Source organism: Hemiscyllium ocellatum, chromosome 9, assembly GCF_020745735.1.
Source record: "Hemiscyllium ocellatum isolate sHemOce1 chromosome 9, sHemOce1.pat.X.cur, whole genome shotgun sequence".
In the NCBI taxonomy this organism is placed as follows: Eukaryota; Metazoa; Chordata; class Chondrichthyes; order Orectolobiformes; family Hemiscylliidae; genus Hemiscyllium; species Hemiscyllium ocellatum.
Window position 1 is genome coordinate 112635108 of NC_083409.1, and position 22934 is coordinate 112658041.

The following is a 22934-nucleotide window of genomic DNA, read 5'->3' on the forward strand; positions in this document are numbered from 1 at the left end:
AAATTATTGCTTGCTAGATGGTTATAAGTCCTATCTCTTATAATCCTTTCCAAAACCTTTCCTACAACAGACATAAGGCTCACTGGTTTATAATTACCTGGGTCATCTCTACTGCCCTTCTTGAACAAGGGCACAACATTTGCAATCCTCCAGTCCTCAGGTACTAAACCTGTAGACAATGACGACTCAAAGATCAAGGCCAAAGGCTCCGCCATTTCCTCCCTAGCTTCCCAGAGATTTCTCGGAAAATTCCCATCCGGCCCAGGGAACTTATTTACTTTCACACCTTCTAGAATTGATAACACCTCCTCCTTACTAACCTCAATCCTTTCAAGTCTAATAGCCCGTATCTCAGTCTTCTCCTCTACAGTATTCTCCTTTTCCTGAGTGAAAACAGATGAGAAATATTCTTTGAGCACCTCTCCGATCTCCACAGGGTTCACACTCAACTTCCCACTTCTGTCTTTGCCTGGCCCTATTCTTACCCTCGTCATCCTTTTATTCCTCACATACCTATAGAAAGCTTTAGGGTTCTCCTTTATTCTACCGGCTAAAGACTGCTCATGTCCCCTCCTTGCTCTTCTTAACTCTCTCTTTAAATCCTTCTGAGCTACTCTGTACCTCTCCATCTCGCCTCAACGTCACATAAGCCTCCTTCTTCTGCTTAACAAGTGATACAATTTCTGTAGTAAACCACGGTTCCCTTACCTTATCACTTCCTCCCTGCCTGTCAGGGACATACCTATCAAGGACATGCAATATCTGTTCTTTAAACTAGCTCCACATATCAATTGTCCCCATCCCCTACATTTTGCTGCTCCATTTTATGCCTCTTAAATCTTACCTAATCATATTATAATTGCCCTTTCCCCATCTATAACTCTTGCCCTGTGGCATTTACCTGTCCACTTCCATCGCTAAATTAAATGTAACCGAATTATGCTTAGTCTCTCCAAACTAAATAAGGTTACATAAATAAGGTTACATTTTTATTGCTGATAATGGAAGCTGGTGTGGTTCTCTTCTATCCTGGGTCACTTTGAGTCAAAGAGTAATTGGCAATCCCAGTAAACCTTCTCATTTTCCACTTTCCAGAAACAGTAGCCCAGCGAATTGTGACAAATCCTGCCTTCATGTCAACGGTAATCACACTCACCTAGCCTGAAGCATGTGTGATTGGTTTAGATAAAAAAAGTGTCAAAGAGCCGAGGCCAGTACATTATTCTTTGAATGAATATCTATTTACCTGAGCTCATTATTCTGATGTGAGAGATAGCTCTCTCTAAGGAATGGGAACATATACAGATTTACTCTTATTATTGAGCTTTATTTGGTCAGAAAATGGACATGCCACAAGATAAGGTTGTGATTGTAAATTTCTGTAAGTATTGCTTGAATGCATGTTTTGACATATTTCATTTACCTTTGATTTTAAAAAAGTCTCCTTTACATACATCTTGGCTAAAACCAGAAACGAAAACAGAAATCGCTGGAAAAGCTCAGCAGGTCTGGCAGCATCTGTGGAGAGAAATCAAAGTTAATGTTTCGGGTCTGGAGACCCTTCCTCAGACCCAACTGTTTTCTCCCATTTAACCATGTGACTGTAACTCATAAAAACTACAAACATTTAAGGAGTGGCTGCATGCACTTTACTTTTTAAAGGCGGAAACAATATCAATTAATTCTTCTTAGGAACCTGATCTTGCAATCACAACAAGCAAGATTTTATTTCAAATTAAAGTTGCCTCTCTAAGGCAGTTATCTTTATACCAGTTCTGTTCAATTCCATAACAATCAGATGGTGCAGGGTGGAATCGGATGGTGCACAGCATTCTTTTGAAAAGCCAAGGAATTTGAAAATGAAATAAAAGGTTTATTCAGATGATATGAATTGTCTCTCTCACTGGGAGGCGATTGCCGGTGGTATTATCACTAGAATATTCATCCAGACGTTCAGCTCATGTTCTGGGGACCTGGGATCAACTTCTGTCACAACAGATAATGGAATTTGAATTCAATAAAGAAACTGGAATTATATGTCTATTGATGATGTGGAGGAGCCGGTGTTGGACTGGGGTGGACAAAGTTAAAAATCACACAATGTGTGATTTTTAACTGAGTCTAATGATGAGTATGTCAATTGTTGGAAAACCCCATCAGGGTGACTAATGTCCTTTAGGGATGGAAACTGCCATCCTTACCTCACCTGGTTTACATGTGAGTCCAGTCCCACAGCAATGTGGTTGACTCTTAACTACCCTCTGGGTAATTAGGGATGGGCAATAAATGCTGGCCTAGCCAGATACATCTCATAAGTGAATAAAATAGGTGATAAATCCATAATAGAAGATAGACCCATCCCCCACCCTTGAGTCTTGTGAGGAGGGGAGAATTCCACAGGGTGTATGCAGTAAGGGTTCTCAGCATCATGTTTGATGTACTGCTGGAATGCTGAGCACACATTCAATGGGCCTGCACCAGCTGGTATTTAGATCAATCAAAAAGTGTAAATTTTCTTCCACTTGAAGTGGGATTTTCTGTAACTTAGAGGCCAGGACATTTAGTTAGGGCCTTCTGTCTGGGATTCAGTGGATGTTTGCTGGTGCTCAGCATTCCAGCAGTACATCAAACACGATGCTGAGAACCCTTACTGCATACACCCTGTGGAATTACCCCCTCCTCACAAGAATCAAGGATGGGGATGGGTCTATCTTCTATTATGGATTTATCTCCTATTTTATTCACTTATGGGATGTATCTGGCTAGGCCATCATTTAGTGGGCGGCATGGTGGCACAGTGGTTAGCACTGTTGCCTCACAGCACCAGAGACCCGGGTTCAATTCCCGCCTCAGGCAACTGACTGTGTGGAGTTTGCACCATTCTCCCTGTGTCTGCGTGGGTTTCCTCCCACAGTCCAAAGATGTGCAGGTTAGGTGAATTGGCCATGCTAAATTGCCTGTAGTGTTAGGTAAGGGGTAAATGTAGGGGAATGGGTCTGGATGGGTTGCGCTTTGGCAGGTTGGTGTGGACTTGTTGGGCTGAAGGGCCTGTTTCCACACTGTAAGTAATCTAATCTAATCTAAGTGAAATGAAGTGTGTTCCTGTATATGAGCTGGCTTTTGGATATCCAGTTTGTAGCTTGTATTTCTGATAGCTCTGGCTTGTTGTGTCGAAGTCAATAGTTTGAAGCAGTTAATTCAAGACTTTCAGGCAGGCTCAACCAAACTGAATCCTTCAAAACTTCATCAACTCCTTTTAAAACCTCACATCAACCTGAAGTCTCCCCAGTGGCAGCAAGGAAGGATTATTATTTGATTGGCTGTAAACTGAGAGAGGGGAATGTACAAGGCGTGGGCATCGTCATGCACCAGTCGCTGAAGGTAAGTGTGTTGGTGCAGCAGGTGGTGAAGACGATAAACTGTATGTTGGTCTCTAGGGTTTGGGTACAGGAGCAGGGGTGTCTTGCTGCAATTGTACCGGGTTCTTGGTGAGGGCACTCCTGGAGGATTGTGTGCTGCTTTGATCTCCATATCCGAGGAAGGATGTTTTTGCTATTGCGGGAGTACAATGAAGATTTCCCAAATTGATTCCTGGGATGACATATGAGGAGACATTGAGTCAGTTAGGATTGTAGTCACTGGAGTTTAGATTAATGAGGGGGAATCCATGGAAATGGACTACACAGGGTAGAGGTAGGAAGATGCTCCTGATGGTGTGGAGCCCAGAATCAAGGGTCACAGTTTAAGGATAAGGGATAAACCTTTTTGGACAGAGATGAGGAAAAATGTCTTCACCCAGACAGTGTGCAGGCTGTGGAATTCACTGCCACAGACAGTGGTTGAGGCCAAAGCATTATCAAGGTCAAGGTAAATATAACTCCGGTGGCTAAAGGGATGAAGTGATATGGGGGGAGAGAGGGGTGAGGATTAGCGTATTGAGCTTGAAGATCAACCATGATTATATCAAATGGTAGAGCAGACTTGAGGGGCCGAATGGCCTACTCATGCTCCTAGCTTCTCTGTTTCTATGTATAATTTTTCAGACTGAAAATAATAAGTGATTGACTGGATTTAGGTAGAAGTTAAAATGTCAATATCACCAAACCTTTATTAATTATGTAATTTTTAATATCTTTGAGAAATTTGCCTTCCCACAAATATAAAATTAGCCTTTGAGGAATAGTAATTTAGCAGTAATTATATTCAGACCTGTGGAACCAATCTGAAGCCCATCTAACCTACACTATTCCATTGTCATCCATATGTTTATCCAATGACCATTTAAATGCCCTTAATGTTGGCGAGGCTACTACTGTTGCAGGCAGGGCATTCCACACCCCTACTACTCTCTGAGTAATTAAACTACCTCTGACATCTGTCCTATGTCTATCACCCCTCAGTTTGAAGCTGTGTCTCCTTGTGCTAGCCATCACCATCTGAGGAAAATGGCTCTCACTGCCCACCTTATCTAACCCTCTGATTATCTTGTACGTCTCTATTAGGTCATCTCTTACCCTTCTCTCTAATGAAAACAACCTCAAGTCCCTTAGCCTTTCCTCATATCAGCAGCATCCTGGTAAATCTCCTCTGAAGCCTTGTACAGCTGCAACATGTCCTCATGTTTCCAAAACTCAATTCCTCAACCAATAAAAGCTAATACACCCTGCACCTTCTTAACAACCCTATCAAGCTTCGTGTCAACTTTCAGGGATCTATGTACATGAAGTCTGAGATCTCTTTGCTCATCTACACTACCAAGAATCTTACCATTAGCCCAGTACTCTGCATTCCTGTTACTCCTTCCAAAGCGAATCACCTCACACTTTTCCACATTAAACTCCATTTGTCACCTCTCAGCCCAGCTCTGCAGCTTATCTATGTCCCTCTGTAACCTGCAACATCCTTCGGCACTATCCACAACTCTACTGACCTTAGTTTCATCAGCAAATTTATTAACCCATCCTTCTACGCCCTCATCCAGGTCATTTGTAAAAATGACAAACAGCAGTGGCCCCAAAATACATCCTACCCTTCACAAAACTGTGTCGACTATCCCTAATCAATTTATTCCTCTCTAGATGATTATAAATCATATCTCTTATAATCTTTTCCAAATCATTGCCCACAATGAAAGTAAGGCTCATTGGTCTGTAATTACTAGGGTTGTCTCTACTCCCCTTCTTGAACAAGGGGACAACATTTGCTATCCTCCAGCCTTCCAGCACTATTCCTGTAGACAATGATGACATAAAGATCAATGCTAAAGACTCTGCAATCTCCTCCTTGACTTCCCAGAGAATCATAGGATAAATCCCATCTGGCCCATGGGACTTAACTATTTTCACTCTTTCCAGAATTGCTCATACCTCCTCCTTATGAACCTCAATCCTGTCTTGCCTAGTAGCCCATATCTCAGTATTCTCCTCGACAACATTTTCTTCTTCCTGTGTGAATACTGATGAAAAATATTCATTTCACACTTCTCCTATCTCTGTTGACTCCATGCACAACTCCCCACTACTATCCTTGACTGGTCCTAATCTTACTTTAGTCATTGTTTTATTCCTTATATTCCGATAGAAAGCTTTAGGGGTTTCTTTGATCCTATCTGCCAATGACTTCTCATGTCCCCTCCTGCCTCTTCTTAGCTCTCTCTTTAGGTCCTTCCTGGCTAACTTGTAACTCTCAAGCACCCTAACTGATCCATCACGTCTAATCCTTACATAAGCCTTCTTCTTCCTCTTGACAAGAGATTCAACTTCTTTAGTAAAACATGGCTACCTCGCTCGACAATTTCCTCCCTGCCTGACAGGTACATTCTTATCAAGGACACACAGGAGCTGTTCCTTGAATAAGCTTCGAATTTCAATTGTTCCCATCTCCTGCAGTTTCCTTCCCCATCCTACACATCCTAAATCTTGCCTAATCACATCATAATTGCCTTTCCCCCAGCTATAACTTTTGCCTGTATTACTTACCTATTCCATTGCACCGCTAAATTAGACATAACCGAATTGTGGTCACTATCTCCAAAGTGCTCACCTACCTCCAAATCTAACATCTGGCCTGGTTCATTACCCAGTACCAAATCCAATGTGGCCTTGCCTACATATGTGTCAGGAAACCCTCCTGCAACACATTGGACAAAAACTGACCCATCTAAAGTACTTGAACTATAGTATTACCAGTCAATATTTGGAAAGTTAAAATCCCCTGTAACAACTACCCTGTTAATCTTGCTCCTATCCAGAATCATCTTTGCTATCCTTAACCTTTACATCTCTGGAACTTTTCGGAGGCCTATAGAAAACTCCCAACAGGGTGACCTCTCCTTTCCTGTTTCTAACCTCAGCCCATACTACCTCAGTGGCTGAGTCCTCAAACGTCCTTTCTGCCACCGTAATATTGTCCTTGACTAACAATACCACACCTCTCCCTCTTTTACCATCTTCTCTGTTCTAACTGAAACATCTAAATCCCAGGACCTGCAATAACCATTCCTGTCCCTGCTCTATCCATGTCTCCGAAATGGCCACAACATCAAAGTCCCAGGTACCAACCCATGCCGCAAATTCACCCACCTTATTCCGGATGCTCCTGGTGTTGAAGTAGACACACTTCAAACCAACTTCTTGTCTGCCAGTGCATTCTTGTAACCTTGAATCCTTATTTATAACCTCACTACTCTCAATCTCCTGGACATTGGAGCTATAATTCAGATACCCATCCCCTGCTGAATTAGTTTAAACCCTCCCAAAGAACATTAGCAAATTTCTCCCCCAGGATATTGGTGTCCCTGTGGGTCAGGTGAAGACCATCCTGTTTGTAGAGGTCCCACCTACCCCAGAATGAGCTCCAATTATCCAGGAACTCAAAACTCTCTCTTATGCAGCATCCACGTAGCCATGTGTTCAACTCCTCTCTCCCCCTTTTCCTCACCTTGTTAGCACATGGCACAAGCAACAAACCAGAGATAACAACTCTGTTTTTTCTAGTTCCTAGCTTCTACCCTAGCTCCCTGAATTTCTGCCTTAAATCCCCATCGCTTTTCCTACCTATGTCGCTGGTGCCTATGTGAACCACGACTTGGGGCTGCTCCCTCTCCCCCTTAATGATCCCAAAAACATGATCATGGACCCTGGCACCTGGGAGGCAACACATCAACCGTGAGTCTCTCTCATTTCCACAGAACCTATCTGTCCCTCTAACTATGGAGGCCCCAGTGACTAATGCTCTACTCCTTTCCCCTCCCCCCTTCCCTTCTGAGCAACTGAGACAGGCTCTGTGCCAGAGACCTGTACCCCATGGCTTACCCCTGGTCCCACCCAACAGTGTCCAACACGGAATACCTGCTGTGGGGAATGGCCATAGGGGATCCCTGCACTGTTTGCTTCTTACCCCTCTGACAATTACCTATCTTCATTTCTAGAAGTAACTACCTCTCTGTAGCTTTTATCTCTAACTGTCTCTGCCTCCTGAATAATCCTGAGTTCATCCAGTTGTCCTTCCAGTTCCCTAACATGGTCGTCAAGGAGCTGGAGTTGGGTGCACTCCCTGCAGGTGTCCCTCACATCAAACATCCCACACGAGGAACACTGCACTGCCTGCGCTACCATCCCTGCTCACCTCCCTTCCAAAGAAACGAAAGAGAAAAAAGTAACAAAATATCTTAAATGGGGCAGTCCAAAAGTCCCAGACAGGGAGAAATCCTATCAGCAATTCTGGAGAAATGTATTTACTCCGAGGCTGAGGAGAATAAGGAGCCCATTCTTCAAGGCAAATCTTATTGGGACATTTCAGGGGGAGGTGAGTGAATGCATGAGAGAGAGAGAAATGGAAAGATATAGGTAAAGATAGGCTGGAATGAGGGAGGCGGGTGGAGAAACACTGATACGGGCCAATTTACAGAAGGGGCTGTTTCTGTGCTGGAAATATCGTGTAGTTCTGTAGGTTTAACATTCTGGACTTGCCCTGGCAGTGAGTCATAGGCCACAGTCAACAATCAACTGGAATCTCAGGATTCCAACCAGGTGATCATTTTCAGTGAAAGGCTATGAAAGGTCAGACAATGGGATTTGATAGCTTTTGTTCAAGAACTACATCTGGTACTGATGCAAAGTTTCTTTACCTGTACTTTAAACTCTAATGTTTTGCTTTTGTATTTCCTATCCTCTTAACAATCCTTTTTTTCAAATGTCAGATAGGAACGTAGGACTATTTATCAAGAAATGTATCTCACTTAGATTTAAAATTAATAATGGATCTAGCATCTGTTTGTGGAAGAGGATTCCAAACCTCTCCCACCCTGTGTGTGTAGAAGTGCTTCCTAATGTCTCTCCTGAATGGTCTGGCCCTAATTCTCAGAGTATGCCCCTCGTTCTAGAATCTCCAACCAGTGAAAATAGTTCAACTTTATCTACCCTGTTTTTTCCTGTTAATACATTGTAGACTTCGATCAGATCACTCCTTAACCCTCTGAATTCTAGATGGTTTAATTCTGGTTAGAATAGGAGATAGGGTATAAGTACTTGCATGCTAATATTCATAAGTTAAAGACCTTGTTCCTCAAGTCACTAAACTATGAAGTATAATGACCAAAAGATTTATCCTGGAGAATGTAAAGTACAACTAAAACATTGTAAATTACAAATTCAAAGAAACACCCTTCTATTGTATCAGAACTTGCAAAATCACCTTGCTGATGGAATGAGCAAGTTGTTGATAAGTAGAATTTAATAGCAACAGTTCAAAGAAATTTGTTGAATTCTGACTAAATGAACTTGGATCTCTGCTGTTATTTTGGAACTTCTCTATTGTATTGAACAGTAACCTGCTTACAGTTCTGGAGAACTTGCAACATAATCAGAATAGCAATCAGCACAATATCTTATGGCAAGTTAGATAGAACAGCTAGGGGTTATATTGGTTAGCTCAGTTGGTTGGATGGCTGGTTTACAGTGTACAGTGACACCAACAGTGTGGGTTCCAGTCTCACATCAGCTGAGGGTCACCGTGCAGGGCTGTCTTCTTAACCTCGCCCTTTGTCTCAGGTTAAAACACCACCACTCGTTCCTCTCTCTCTAATGAGACAGCAGCCTCTTGGTCTAGTAAGACTTGTTAAAAAAACGTATTCATTTTGTGGGATGTGGGTGTCGCTGGCTGGGTCAGCATTTATTGCCTGTCCCTAGTTGCCCCTTGAGAAGGTGGGGGTGGGCTGCCTTCTTGAACCGCTGCAGTTCATGTGCTGTAGAGTGACCCACAATGTCCTTAGGGAAGGAATTCCTGAATTTTGGCTCAATGACAGTGAAGGAATGGTGATATATTTCCAAGTCAGGATGGTGGGTGGCTTGGAGGGGAACTCATGGGGGTGGTGTTCCCATGTATCTGCTGCCCTTGTCCTTCTAGATGAAAGTGCTTGTGGGTCTGAGGATCTTTGGTGAATTTCTGCAGTGCATCTTGTAGATAGTCCACACTGTTGCTACTGAGCGTTGATGGTGGAGGGAGTGGATGTTTGTGAATATGGTGCCAATCAGTAGCTGCTTTGTCCTGGATGGTGTCAAACTTCTTGAGTGTTGTTGGAGCTGCCCCCATCCAGGTAAGTGGGGAGTATTCCACCATCCTCCTGGCCACAGTGACTTTACCTTTTGTATTGAGTGAAGTCAGTTTGTTAAGTTAGTTTCAGTAAACAAGCAATAAAAGCTATAAATTAATAACATTTTTATAGTTGTCCTGGTGATAGTGGAATGGGAATTCAATAACTCAGGATGAAATAGACTTTTGCTGTCTTTACAATTCTAATAATAACAGGTTAAATAAAACCTTTAATTGATGAACTGACTATAAATTGTTTGATTCTGGATTAGTGGTGCTGGAAGAGCACAGCAGTTCAGGCAGCATCCAAGGAGCAGTATTTTACTGCTGAACTGCTGTGCTCTTCCAGCACCGCTAATTCAGAATCTGGTTTCCAGCATCTGCAGTCATTGTTTTTACCTGTAAATTGTTTGACCCAGTCCTAAATCAACTATACAAAATATACACAAATAACATTAAATTGCATGTCCTTGAGTGAGAGATCAAAATTTAATATATAAAGGCAAGGTACAACCTTAAAGCTGAACAGAAAGCATGTAGTTGTTCTACAACATTCCTCTAACTAGCAAAGCATTTTCATCTATCTACAGTCACCACACACACACTGTGCCAATCTGTACAGCACTTCCATACAATGTAAGACACAATTGGTATAATTACACAGTTCATATAAATAATGTTTCTGATAGAAATAAATGACCAAATAAGTACTTTTGAAACAGAAAAATACTGAATGTAGCCAGTACATACATTTCAAAAAACAACATAATATCAAAACCGTAGCACCTTATTAATATTAGCACCTAGGACACCCGGGAGGCAGATGTGGTGTGCAGTTATAGCGTGCAGTTCCTTCTATCTGTATCTGTTGAAATGAGATGTCCATCGCATGAGCAAACACTGAGGTTCAGGAATGACAGGGAAAGGGACATCACCTGAGAATGCCAATGTGTAAGTCAGTCCCCAGGATTCAGTACCCACCTTGGTCTAGGTGGACCCAAAGAACCTCACCTGTTGAACTACTACCAGATGTGGGATAGGTAGGTGCATGGCTCTGTGTCTGTGCTTGGTGCTCCACGACAGAATGCCTTCTGCTGAGTGTTGGCACCAGGACTTCTTATGCTCTTTTCGAACCTGTCCAACAACTTGCACTTTGGAATGTTGGGGTTTGGGAATTGGGGTGGTGTTGGGGGGACAGGGAAGGAAGTGGAAGGTTGAGTTGGTGCCAAGGGGGCATGCCTCTCAGTGGAGAGTGAGTCCTCACTGGCAACTCTGTCACCCAATATCCAAACAAGGGCATTGTTCCAAAATGCACTGGGGACAAGCTTTTTACCATCAAGTGGTGTTTATAATCAACCTGGCTCCAGATAAATTAGATCCTCCTCAGTTGGGGACCAATATTTACCTGCACAGACAGCAGAAAGATCATTGCTGAGCCAGTATCAAACACCAACAATGGCCTGAATCTGATTGGGAATCACCCTGACCTAACCTTGTGTCCCTCCAGGATGTGGGCAAGACAGGGCTCTCAACAAACAGGCCTGTTGAACATGAGGAACTTCCTGACCTGTCAAAATCAGAGTCCGGATGGGAACAGGCAGCGACTCAGAGGTAGAGGACTCTTCCACATTTGGACAAGATTAGATAAAACTGCGCACTTGTTCCGAGCTGTCTTCCACCTCTCATCGGAAGACATTGCACCTTTCTGCAACAAGTAGTCTTCAGTGCTATTAAGGGTCTTTCTTTCTCAGTCTTGACTAAGTGATTGGAGCTGAAATCACAACTGATACATTACTGAAAGATTCCATGACCATTGGGGTCAGAACTATGACTTGGAGCACAGAATATTGTGCCCGATACATCAAATGCCTTCATTTCCAGCTAACCGCAGTGACTGAGACAGAGAGGCATCAATTCACTCTTCCTGAGGAGTCAGTTTGAATCAAAAATGTTCCTGAACGCTCCACAGCGAACAGAGATAATCTCTCCAAAAGCTGACAGCTCCAGGGAGGCTGGCTTCCTGACCGAGTTAATGAGGGTAACTCAGTTCCGGTGTCCTCCTACAGAAAGCACACTGGACCAATTTCTACCCGGTACTGTCTCGCTGATGTGACATGAGGGAGCTCGTGAATTTCAACGATCGGAAGTTGACCAACAACCTGAGTGTCGAAAACAAATTGTGTCTGTCGCCATGTCCCATCTTGAATCTGTAATGAACAAACAAATCAGGGTCAAAGCAGAGTCGAGGAGCAGAGGGGTTTTAGGGGGCACTGTTGAGTTGGTGGCCCCGCTGATGGACCTGTAAACCAGAGGATCCCAACGAATACCGGTTCAAATTGCACCCAGACAGCTGGTGAAATGGAATTGATGGTGATGAAGTTAGGGGGTGACAGAGGTAAGGCTGAGAATGGGACTAGCTGGGTAGCTCTTTCAGGAGCCTACATTTAGGATGTTCTGTAAAATGCGATGATAAAAAACTGCACAACGCTCGGTTCCCGGTCTATCATTCACCTTTTGAAATGGAGGGATAACAGTGAGAAGTGGAGAGATAATGTTAAAGTTGTCTCGAACCTGTGAATGTAACATTAGATATTTGGTGCTACTATTACAGCACTTGCATGGCAGAAAGATATTTTGCCTGTATGTTCATTGGCTATTTGACAACTGAAAATGCGTTGACAGTTCACTGATGTGCTGAGGTGAATGTCCTGTATGGTATAATTTTGATTCATTCTGCAAACTCATGTAATTTGAAACCTGGGATCTGGTTCCAGGTCATGATTTCTGCAGAACATTATACCTCTCAAGTGTGAAATCAAGCTGATGCATTAATCAGTGCTTTGCTGAATTCATGTACAGTACCATTCTGTTTAACAATAATTGAATAAAATCATGAGGGCATGGATAGGGGAAGTAGACAAGGTCTTTTCCTCAGGATGGGGGAGTCCAGAACTAGGGGGCATAAGTTTAGGGTGAGAAGGTAAAGATTTAAAAGGGACCCTAAGGGGCAACTTTTTCACCCAGAGGGTGGTGCGTGTATGGAATGAGCTGCCAGAGGAAGTGGTGGAGGCTGATTCAATTACAGCATCTGGATGGGTGTACGAATAGGAAGGGTTCAGAGGGACAAGGGCCAAGTGCTGGCAAATAGGACTAGATGAATTCAGGATATGTGGTCAGCATGGACGAGTTGGACCGAAGGGTCTGTTTCTGTATTATACATCACTATGACTCTAACTCTGAACTTGACATTATAGAATCGAGACAGCTCAGGTACTGGGTGAGCGCGAGAACAGATTTAAAATAATAAAGCCAGAAATGAGAGGTCACATCCTTCAGGAAAATCATTTTTAAATTCCTTCACAGGACTGACTAGGCCAGCATTTATTGCCCATCCCAAATTGCCCAGAGGGTAGTCAAGAGTCAACCACATTGCTGTGGGTCTGGAGTCACATGTAGGCCAGACCAGGTCAGGATGGCAGTTCCCTTCCCTAAAGGATATTAGTGAACCAGACAAAGTTTTCCCCCAAGCTGAAAATGTGTTGCTGGAAAAGTGCAGCAGGTCCAGGCAGCATTAAAGGAGCAGGAGAGTCGACGTTTCGGGCATGAGCCCTTCTTCAGGAATCCTGAATTCCTGAAGAAGGGCTCATGCCCGAAACGTCGAATCTCCTGCTCCTTGGATGCTGCCTGACCTGCTGCACTTTTCCAGCAACACATTTTCAGCTCTGATCTCCAGCATCTGCAGTCCTCACTTTCTCCTCGAAGTTTTCCCCCAACACTTGTCAATGGATTCCTGGTCATGATCAGTCTCCTAAATCCAGATGTTCACTGAATTCAAATTCAATACCATGGCAGAATTTGAACCTGGGTTCCCAGAGCATTTGCTGTGTTTCTGGAATAACAGTTTGAGTTTGAGTGTCACAAGACCATCATCTCCCCAGTCTGAAATCTGAACAGATCGGAAACGTTTATTTCAGAAAACAGAAGACTGGGCTTTGAATTTCTTTGCAATATCAAAAGGGGAGTGAGGGAAGAGGTGATGGTTCTATGAGGGGTTAAAACGAGAGACTATTATTATAAGAGATACGTTAATAAATCCAATCAGGATTCAGGAGAAATTTCCTCCTCAAGAGAATTGTGGGAATGTGAAACCAGCTCCCACAGGGAATGGTTGGGATGAACAAAATTGATACATTTAAGGGGGAACTGGATTAGCACAGGAGAGAGAAAGGAGTGGAAGGATATGGTGATAACAAAGGGGGAGGAAATGTCTGTGCCTTAGGTTCTGTGTTGTGTTACTCTCAACATTTTCTGAGTAGCTCAATAAGGTATCTGTGATCATGGAACTCTTCAGTGTGGAAGTAGGCCATTTGGCCCATCCTGATCCTCCAAAGAGGATGCTGATTAAAGCACAGCAGGTTAGGCAGCATCCAAGGAACAGGAAATTCCTGATGAAGGGCTCTGGCCCGAAACGTTGAATTTCCTGTTCCTTGGATGCTGCCTGACCTGCTGCGCTTTAACCAGCAACACATTTTCAGCTCTGATCTCCAGCATCCGCAGACCTCACTTTTTCCTCCAGAGAGGATCACATCCAGATCCATCCACCTATCCTATCCCGGTAAACCTGCATTTCCCAGGACCAATCATGTAACCCGCACATCTTTGGACTGTGGGAGTAAACTGGAGCACCCAGAGGAAACCCACGCAGACACGGGGAGAACATGGAAACTCCATGTTCGGGATAGCACGGTGGTTCACAGCGCCAGAGACAGGGGTTCAATTCCTGCCTCGGGCAACTGTCTGTATGGAGTTTGCACATTCTTCCCACGTCAGCGTGGGTTTCCTTTGGGTGCTTCGGTTTCCTCCCACAATCAAAAAGAAGTGCAGTTTAGGCAGTGCAGGGATCCCCTGTGGCCATTCTCCTCAACAATAAGTATACCGTTTTGGATACTGTTGGGGGGGGGGGGGGAGTGAACCTACCAGGGGAAAGCAGTGGGGCACAGGGCTCTGGCACAGAGTCTGTCCCTGCTGCTCAGAGGGGAAGGGGGAAGAGGAGCAGAGCAGTAGTCATTGGGGTCTCCATAGTTAGGGGGAACAGATAGGAGGTTCTGTGGGGACGAAAGAGACTCATGGTTGGTGTGTTGCCTCCCAGCTACCAGGGTTAGTGATGTCTCTGATCATGTTTTTGGAATCCTTAAGCGGGAGGGGGAGCAGCCCCAAGTCGTGGTCCACATAGGCACCAACGACATAGGTAGGAAGAGAGATGGGAATTTAAGGCAAAAATTCAGGGAGCTAGGATGGAAGCTTAGAGCTAGGATGAACAGAGTTGTTGTCTCTAGTTTGTTGCCTGTGCCACGTTCTAGTGAGGCGAGGAATAGGGAGAGAGGGGAGTTGAACACCTGGCTACAGGGATGATGCAGGAGGGAGGGTTTTGGATTCTTGGATAATTGGGGCTCTTTCTGGGATAGGTGGGACCTCTACAAGCAGGATGGTCTTCATCTGAACCAGAGAGGTACCAATATCCTAGGGGGGGAATTTGCTAAGGCTATTAGGGTGGGTTTAAACTAATCCAGCAGGGGGATGGGAACCAAAATTATAGTTCGAGTATAGAAAAGGTTGAGAGTAGGGAGGTCCGAAATCAAGTTTCAGGAACGCAAGATGGCACCGGCAAGCAAGAAGTTGGTTTGAAGTGTGTCTACTTCAACGCCAGGAGCATCCGGAATAAGGTGGGGGAACTTCCAGCATGGATTGGTACCTGGGGCTTTGATGTTGTGGCCATTTCGGAGACATGGATAGAGCAGGGACAGGAATGGCTGTTGCAGGTTCCAGGATTTAGATGTTTCAGTAAGAACAGAGAAGATGGTAAAAGGGGATGGGGGAGGGGCATTGTTGGTCAAGGACAGTGTTACAGTTGCAGAAAGGATGTTTGGGGACTCGTCAACTGAGGTAGTATGGGCTGAGGTTAGAAACAGGAAAGGAGAGGTCACCCTGTAGGGAGTTTTCTACAGGCCTCCGAATAGTTCCAGAGATGTAGAGGAAAGGATAGCAAAGATGATTCTCGATAGGAGAGAGAGAGAGACAGGGTAGTTGTCATGGGGGATTTCAACTTTCCAAATATTGACTGGGATCACTACAGTACGAGTACTATAGATGGGTCAGTTTTTGTCCAGTGTGTGCAGGAGGGCTTCCTGACACAGTATGTAGACAGGCCAACAAGGGGCGAAGCCACATTGGATTTGGTACTGGGTAATGAGCCCAGCCAGGTGTTAGACTTGGAAGCGGGTGAGCACTTTGGTGATAGCGATCACAATTCTGTTATGTTTACTTTAGTGATAGAAAGGGATAGGTGTATACCACTGGGCAAGAGTTACTGCTGCGGGAAAGGTAATTACGATGTGATTAGGCAAGATCTAGGAAGCATAGGATGGGAAGGAAACTGTAGGGGATGGGCACATTAGAAATGGGCACATTATTCAAGGAAAAGCTACTGTGTGTCCTAGATAAGTATGTACCTGTCAGGCAGGGAGGAAGCTGTAGAGCACGGGAGCTGTGGTTTACGAAGGAAGGGGGATCTCTGGTCAAGAGGGAAAAGAAGGCTTATGTTAGGATGAAATGTGAAGGCTCAGTTAGGGCGCTTGATGGTTACAAGGTAGCCAGGAAAGACCTAAAGAGAGAGCTCAGAAGAGCCAGGAGGAGACATGAGAAGTTGTTGATGGCTAGGATCAGGGTAAGGCTTTCTATAGGGATTTCTATAGGGATTTAAAGAATAAAAGAATGACGAGAGTGGGATTAGGGCCAATCAAGGATAGTAGTGGGAAGTTGTGTGTGGAGTCAGAGGAGATAGGGAAAGCACTAAATAAATATTTTTTGACAGTATTCACTCTAGAAAACGACAATGTTGTCGAGGAGAATACTGAGATACAGGCTACTAGACTAAATGGGATTGAGGTTCACAAGGAAGAGCTATTAGAAATCCTGCAGTGAGTGTGAAAATAGATAAGTCCCCTGGGCCGGATGGGATTTATCCTAGGATCCTCTGGGAGATTGCCGAGCCTTTGGCATTGATCATTAAATTGTTATTGTCTACAGGAATAGTGCCAGAAGACTGGAGGATAGCAAATGTGGTTCCCCTGTTCGAGAAGGGGAGTAGAGACAACCCTGGTAATTATAGACCAGTGAGCCTTACTTCAGTTGTTGGTAAAATGTTGGAAAAGGTTGTAAGAGATAGAATTTTAATCATCTGGTAAAGAATAATTTGATTAGGGATAGTCAGCACGGTTTTGTGAAGGGTAGGTCGTGCCTCACAAACCTTATTGAGTTCTTTGAGAAGGTGACCAGACAGGTAGATGAGAGTTAACCAGTTGATGTGGTATATCTGGATTTCAGCAAGGCGTTCATAAGGTCCCCCACAGTAGGCTATTGCACAAAATGCGGTGGAATTAGATTGTGGGAGACATAGCAGTTTGGGTCAGTAATTGGCTTGCTGAAAGAAGACAGAGGGTGGTGATTGATGGGAAATGTTCATCCTCGAGTCCAGTTACTAGTGGTGTACCGCAAGGGTTGGTGTTGGGTCCACTTCTGTTCGTCATTTTTATAAACGATCTGGATGAGGGCGTAAAATGGTGGGTTAGTAAATTTGCAGATGACACTAAGGTCGGTGGAGTTGTGGATAGTGATGAAGGATATTATAGATTACAGAGAGACATAGATAAGCTGCAGAGCTGGGCTGAGAGGTGGCAAATGGAGTTTAATGCGGACAAGTGTGAGGTGATTCACTTTGGCCGGAGTAACCGGAATGCAAAGTACTGGGCTAATGGTAAGATTCTTGGTAGTGTAGGTGAGCAGAGAGATCTCAGTGTCCAGGTACACATATCCTTGAAAGTTGCCACCCAGGTTGGCAGGGTTGTTAAGAAGGCATACAGTGTTTTAGCTTTTATTAATAGAGGGATTGAGTTCCAGAACCAGGAGGTTATGCTACAGCTGTACAAAACTCTGGTGCGGCCGCACTTGGAGTATTGTGTACAGTTCTGGTCACCGCATTATAAGAAGGATGTGGAAGGTTTGGAAAAGGGTGCAGAGATTTACTAGGATGTTGCCTGGTATGGAAGGAATGTCATATGAGGAAAGGCTGAGGGACTTTAGGCTGTTTTCGTTGGAGAGGTGAAGGTTGAGCAGTGCCTTAATAGAGACATATATAATAATCAGGGGGTTAGATAGGGTGGACAGGGAGAGCCTTTTTCCAAGTATGGTGAAGGCGAGCATGAGGGGGCATAGCTTTAAATTGAGGGGTGATAGATATAGGACAGATGTCAGAGGTAGTTTCTTTACTTAGAGAGTAGTAAGGGTATGGAATGCTTTGCCTGCAACGGTAGTAGATTCGCCAACTTTAAGTACATTTAAGTCGTCATTGGACATGTCTTCAATGGAATAGTGTAGGTTAGATGGGCTTCAGATTGGTATGACAGGGCGGCGCAACATCGAGGGCTGAAGGGCCTGTACTGCGCTGTAATGTTCTATGTTCTATGAATTGGCCATGCTAAACTGCCCATAGTGTTAGGTGCATCATGCAGTGGGGTAGGTTACTCTTCGGAGGGTCGGTGTGGACGTGTTGGCTGAAGGGCCTGTTTCCACACTGTAGGGAATCTAATCTAATCCACACAGACAGTTCCCCTGAGGCTAAAGTTGACCCTGGATCCCTGGCTCTGTGAGGCAGCAGAGCTAATCACTGAGCCACCGTGTTACCCAAACTGAATTCGCCACAAGCAATTAACTTGAAGAAAAAGCAAAGTGCTCAAATGCCGGAAATCTGAAATAAAAAGTGAAAGTTTTTGGAGAAACTCAGCAGGTCTGGCAGCACCTAAGGAGAGAAAGCAGAATTTAACGTTTTGAGTCCAACATGACTCCTCTTTGGTTTCGTTTTCCAAAATTTTCCGTTTTAATTTCAGAAACGGACCTGAATTGTTAATTACAAAATTCTCAGGAAGTTACCTTGCACCCATCCCTTATAACTTTGGGTTGAAATACTGTATTTGGTTTAAATATTTGGCCATTCCATCCTCTGAAGTGTATGGAATTAGCGTAGGGATCCTTGTTGGTAGTGTTCTTCCAAACTGGGAAGTTGAGACAGTGTATTGTAATGGTCTGTGTGGCTTCAGAACTGAGCAAATGTAAAAAATTCATCTGTACTTTTCCAATTCCAAAATCCAGCTGCAAAGAAAAATAGTTGGTTAAAAACAAGATCAATGCAAAATTCATGAAATTCAAACTGAACCACAAAGGCTTTTAATGACATGTAAGACAAACAATGTGAATATTAGTGTTACAAAGAAATTGGAGAATTTGGGGCTGTTTCTCTTTCGAGTTGGGAAGGTTATGAGGAGATTTAGGAGACAGTGAGGACTGCAGACGCTGGAGATCGGAGTTGAGAGTGTGGTACTGGAAAAGCACAGCCGGACAGGCAGCATCCCAGTAACAGGAGAATCGGGCCGGAGCCCTTCATCAGGAATGAGGAGATTTAATCAATGCTCCATATTTCCGGATGGGATTTGTAAAGGAACTCAGGGGAAAATTTTCTCCAATGGATCAGATCAGTGATTGTGGGGAACCATGATTGAAGCTACCCTCTGATATACCCCGTGGGCTGTATCAGTAACAGTATTACCCCGTGGGCTGTATCAGTCCCAGTATTACCCCGTGGGCTATATCAGTCCCAGTATTACCCCGTGGGCTGTATCAGTAACAGTATTACCCCGTGGGCTGTATCAGTCCCAGTATTACCCCGTGGGCTGTATCAGTAACAGTATTACCCCGTGGGTAAATGCTGTATGTGGCAATGACATTCACTTCCCATGAGAGGGAATAAAAAACAAACCAAAACAGGAATTGTGGATAAGCTCAACAGAGCTGTCAGTGTCTGTGGGGAGAAATCCGAGTTAACGCTTCAGGTTGAGTCAAATCAGAGTTAACATTAGTGGGCGGCACGGTGGCACAGTGGTTAGCACTGCTGCCTCACAGTGCCTGTAGACCCGGGTTCAATTCCTGACTCAGGCGACTGACTGTGTGGAGTTTGCACGTTCTCCCCGTGTCTGCGTGGGTTTGCTCCGGTTTCCTCCCACAGTCACAAAGATGTGCGGGTCAGGTGAATTGGCCATGCTAAATTGCCCGTAGTGTTAGGTAAGGGGTAAATGTAGGGGTATGGGTGGGTTGCGCTTCGGCGGGTCGGTGTGGACTTGTTGGGCCGAAGGGCCTGTTTCCACACTGTAAGTCTAATCTAAAATTTCCCAAGTTTCTGATTTACAGCATCCACAGTTCTTAATAAGTTGGTTCTGTATCTTTTATTGATTTGATTTTCCCCTGCTCTTAAGGGAAATAAGTTCCAGATCCCAACAACTTTACAACCTTTGTATTGCGTTGATTTGCTTTACCAACTTGTTTGAAATGTATGTCCTTTTGTGGGTGATTCCCCTCTACTGACTCTCTTCATGATTTTGAACATCTCTGTGAAATCATCAGTGAACCTTCTCTGTCTGAGGTGATCAATCCCAGCCGCCCTCCCTTTCTTTCCACATTCACTGGAACCTCGCGTTACCTTGGATGTAGTGACAGGGTGTAAACACGTCTGGCCGCCAGTGTTAAAATTACAGAATACTTCGATAGTATCTGAAGAGCAGCCCAGGTTGGGGTCGATCCAGTATTTATCTGCAGGCGGGAGAAAGGACGTGTATCAGAAACCTGAAGCTGAGCAGTTGCAGTTTTCAGGAGACAGTCTACAGTTACAGAGCTCCTCTCACCGTTAGATAGTTGACTTTCACAGTTCAACAAATCCCGGCAAACCCGAACAGGATGTTCCTTGGTTCCCAGGGGGTTCTTGATATTTTGCATCAGACTGCTGAGATAGTGTAAAGTTTTGAATATCCCCATTCCTTGCTCCATGTGTGCGACTTCAGTGTTCTGGTAACTCTAGGAACACATTAATTGTACGTGTGAGATAAACGGGCACAGACTGGAGAGTTAGGAGCAAAGCGAAACTATCCAGGTTGACCATGAGAACCTTTTTCCACGTATAGAGTCAGATATTACGAGGGGGCATAGCGTTAAATTAAGGGGTGGTAGATATAGGACGGACGTTAGGGGTAGATTCTTTAGTCAGCGAGTCGTGAGTTCATAGAATGCCCTGCCAGTAGCAGTGGTGGACTCTCCCTCTTTATGGGCATTTAAACGGGCATTGGATAGGCATATGGAGGAAAGTGGACTAGTGTAGGTTAGGTGGGCTTGGGTCGGCGCAACATCGAGGGCTGAAGGGCCTGTACTGCGCTGTATTTTTCTATGTTCTATGTTCAAACACTAAACAAGTGGGCGGCACGGTGGCATATACTCTATATATTAATACCCTTTCTATATGACTCATTTTGTCACCAACTAAGGGAGGAGTTGAACAAAGAATGGCAAAGCTGCTGTTCCTCATTTAGGACAAATTGAGGATCTTCACCAGGAACCTGGTCCTAACAGAGTACAAAGGAACTCTGAGAGCCTCCCCTTTCATCGCTTGTTCCTGTTTTGATTCATATTCATGCAAAAACAATTCTACTTAATCTAATTTAATCTCATTGCACTTTCTGAGGATGTAATAGGTGGCAAAAATAAGTGGATCCTGATCACTGGTTATGGGCGGCACGGTGGTTAGCACTGCTGCCTCACAGCGCCAGAGACCCGGGTTCAATTCCCACCTCAGGCGACTGTGTGTGGAGTTTGCACGTTCTCCCAGTGTCTGCGTGGGTTTCCTCCGGGTGCTCCGGTTTCCTCCCACAGTCCAAAGATGTGCGGGTTAGGTGAATTGGCCATGCTAAATTGCCCGTAGTGTTAGGTAAGGGGTAAATGTAGGGGTATGGGTGGGTTGCGCTTCGGCGGGTCGGTGTGGACTTGTTGGGCCGAAGGGCCTGTTTCCACACTGTAAGTAATCTAATCTAATACACACCCAGAATCAAAAATCAACAATTGCTGGAAAAACTCAGCAGGTCTGTCAGCATTCATGGAGACAGAAAGCAAAGTTAATGTTTCAAGTTGAGTGACTCTTCTTCAGAAATTATTCTTCAGAAATGATTGTATCTGGGAAAAGGTGGTATATTTGGTGCAGATGGGGTCAGGGGTGAGGTAGAGAAGGAACCCAGCGAGAGAGAAAATTTGTTGGACAGACTGGGAGCCTGGGGGAGTCGGTAGCTGCTGACAGACACCACGTTAGTGCTGACAATGGGCTGTTTGATTGGATGACAAGGTCCGGTGTGTGGGGTGGGTAGTTGATAAGGACATGGGAGAAGGTGCACATCCCTTGGAATTATTGAACCCGATATTGAGTCCTGTAGGCTGTACTGTTCCCGAGCAGAAAATGAGATGTGGTTCTTTCAGCTTGTGCTGAGCTTCGTTGGATCACTGCAGTAAGGCTGAGACAGAGACACTGGCCAGGGAACGGGGGAAGGTGTGTTAAAATGGCAGGTAACTGGAAGCTCAGGGTCGTTCCTGTGGACAGAAGGGAGATGTTCGACAAAGCGGTCAACTAAGACATACCTTTTAAAGATGCATTTCCAGGCATGGTGGATGCAAGCAATGAAATGTTAAAACAGGAAACAATTAATAGTGGGTGGCATAGTGGCTCAGTGGTTAGCACTGCTACCTCAGAACGCCAGGGACCTGGGCTTGATTCCATCCTTGAGTGCTCTGGTTTCTTCCCACAATCCAAAGATGTGCTGGTTAGGGTGAATTGGCCATGTGAAATTGCCGTCAGTGTTCAGGGATGTGTGGGTTAGGTGCATTTGTCAGGGGTAAATGTAGGGGAATGGGTCTGGGTGGGTTACTCTTTGTTGGGTCAGTGTGGACTTAGAGTCATAGAGATGTACAGCTTGGAAAGAGACCCTTCGGTCCAACCTGTCCATGCCGACCAGATATCCCAACCCAATCTAGTCCCACCTGCCAGCACCCAGCCCATATCCCTCCAAACCCTTCCTATTCATATACCCATCCAAATTCCTCTTACATGTTGCAATTGTACCAGCCTCCACCACTTCCTCTGGCAGCACATTCCATACACATACCACCCTCTGCGTTAAAAAGTTGCCCCTTAGATCTCTTTTGTATCTTTCCCCTCTCACCCTAAACCTATGCCCTTTTGTTCTGGACTCCTCAACCCCAGGGAAAAGACTTTGCCTGCTTACCCTATTCTTGCCCCTCATAATTTTCTAAACCTCTATAAGGTCACCCCTCAGCCTTTGACGCTCCAGGGAAAACAGCCCCAGCCTGTTCAGCCTCTCCCTATAGTTCAAATCCTCCAACTTTGGCAGCATCCTTGTAAATCT

At 44.6% G+C, this 22934-nt stretch overlaps 1 protein-coding gene across 1 annotated transcript in view; it reads right to left on the reverse strand.

The window, feature by feature from the left end:
• Positions 1 to 10058: 10058 nt before the first annotated feature.
• The window catches only part of LOC132819201 (collagen alpha-1(XXIV) chain), a 429304-nt gene continuing 416428 nt past the window's right edge, over positions 10059 to 22934 (reverse strand). Inside the window, exons 57-60 of the mRNA XM_060830653.1 lie at positions 20379 to 20547; positions 20177 to 20286; positions 18577 to 18795; positions 10059 to 11798 (exon numbers count right to left, since the gene is read on the reverse strand). Of these exons, the coding sequence (XP_060686636.1) occupies positions 11652 to 11798; positions 18577 to 18795; positions 20177 to 20286; positions 20379 to 20547 (645 nt within the window). The 3' untranslated portion in view covers positions 10059 to 11651. The remainder of the gene's footprint in view (positions 11799 to 18576; positions 18796 to 20176; positions 20287 to 20378; positions 20548 to 22934) is intronic.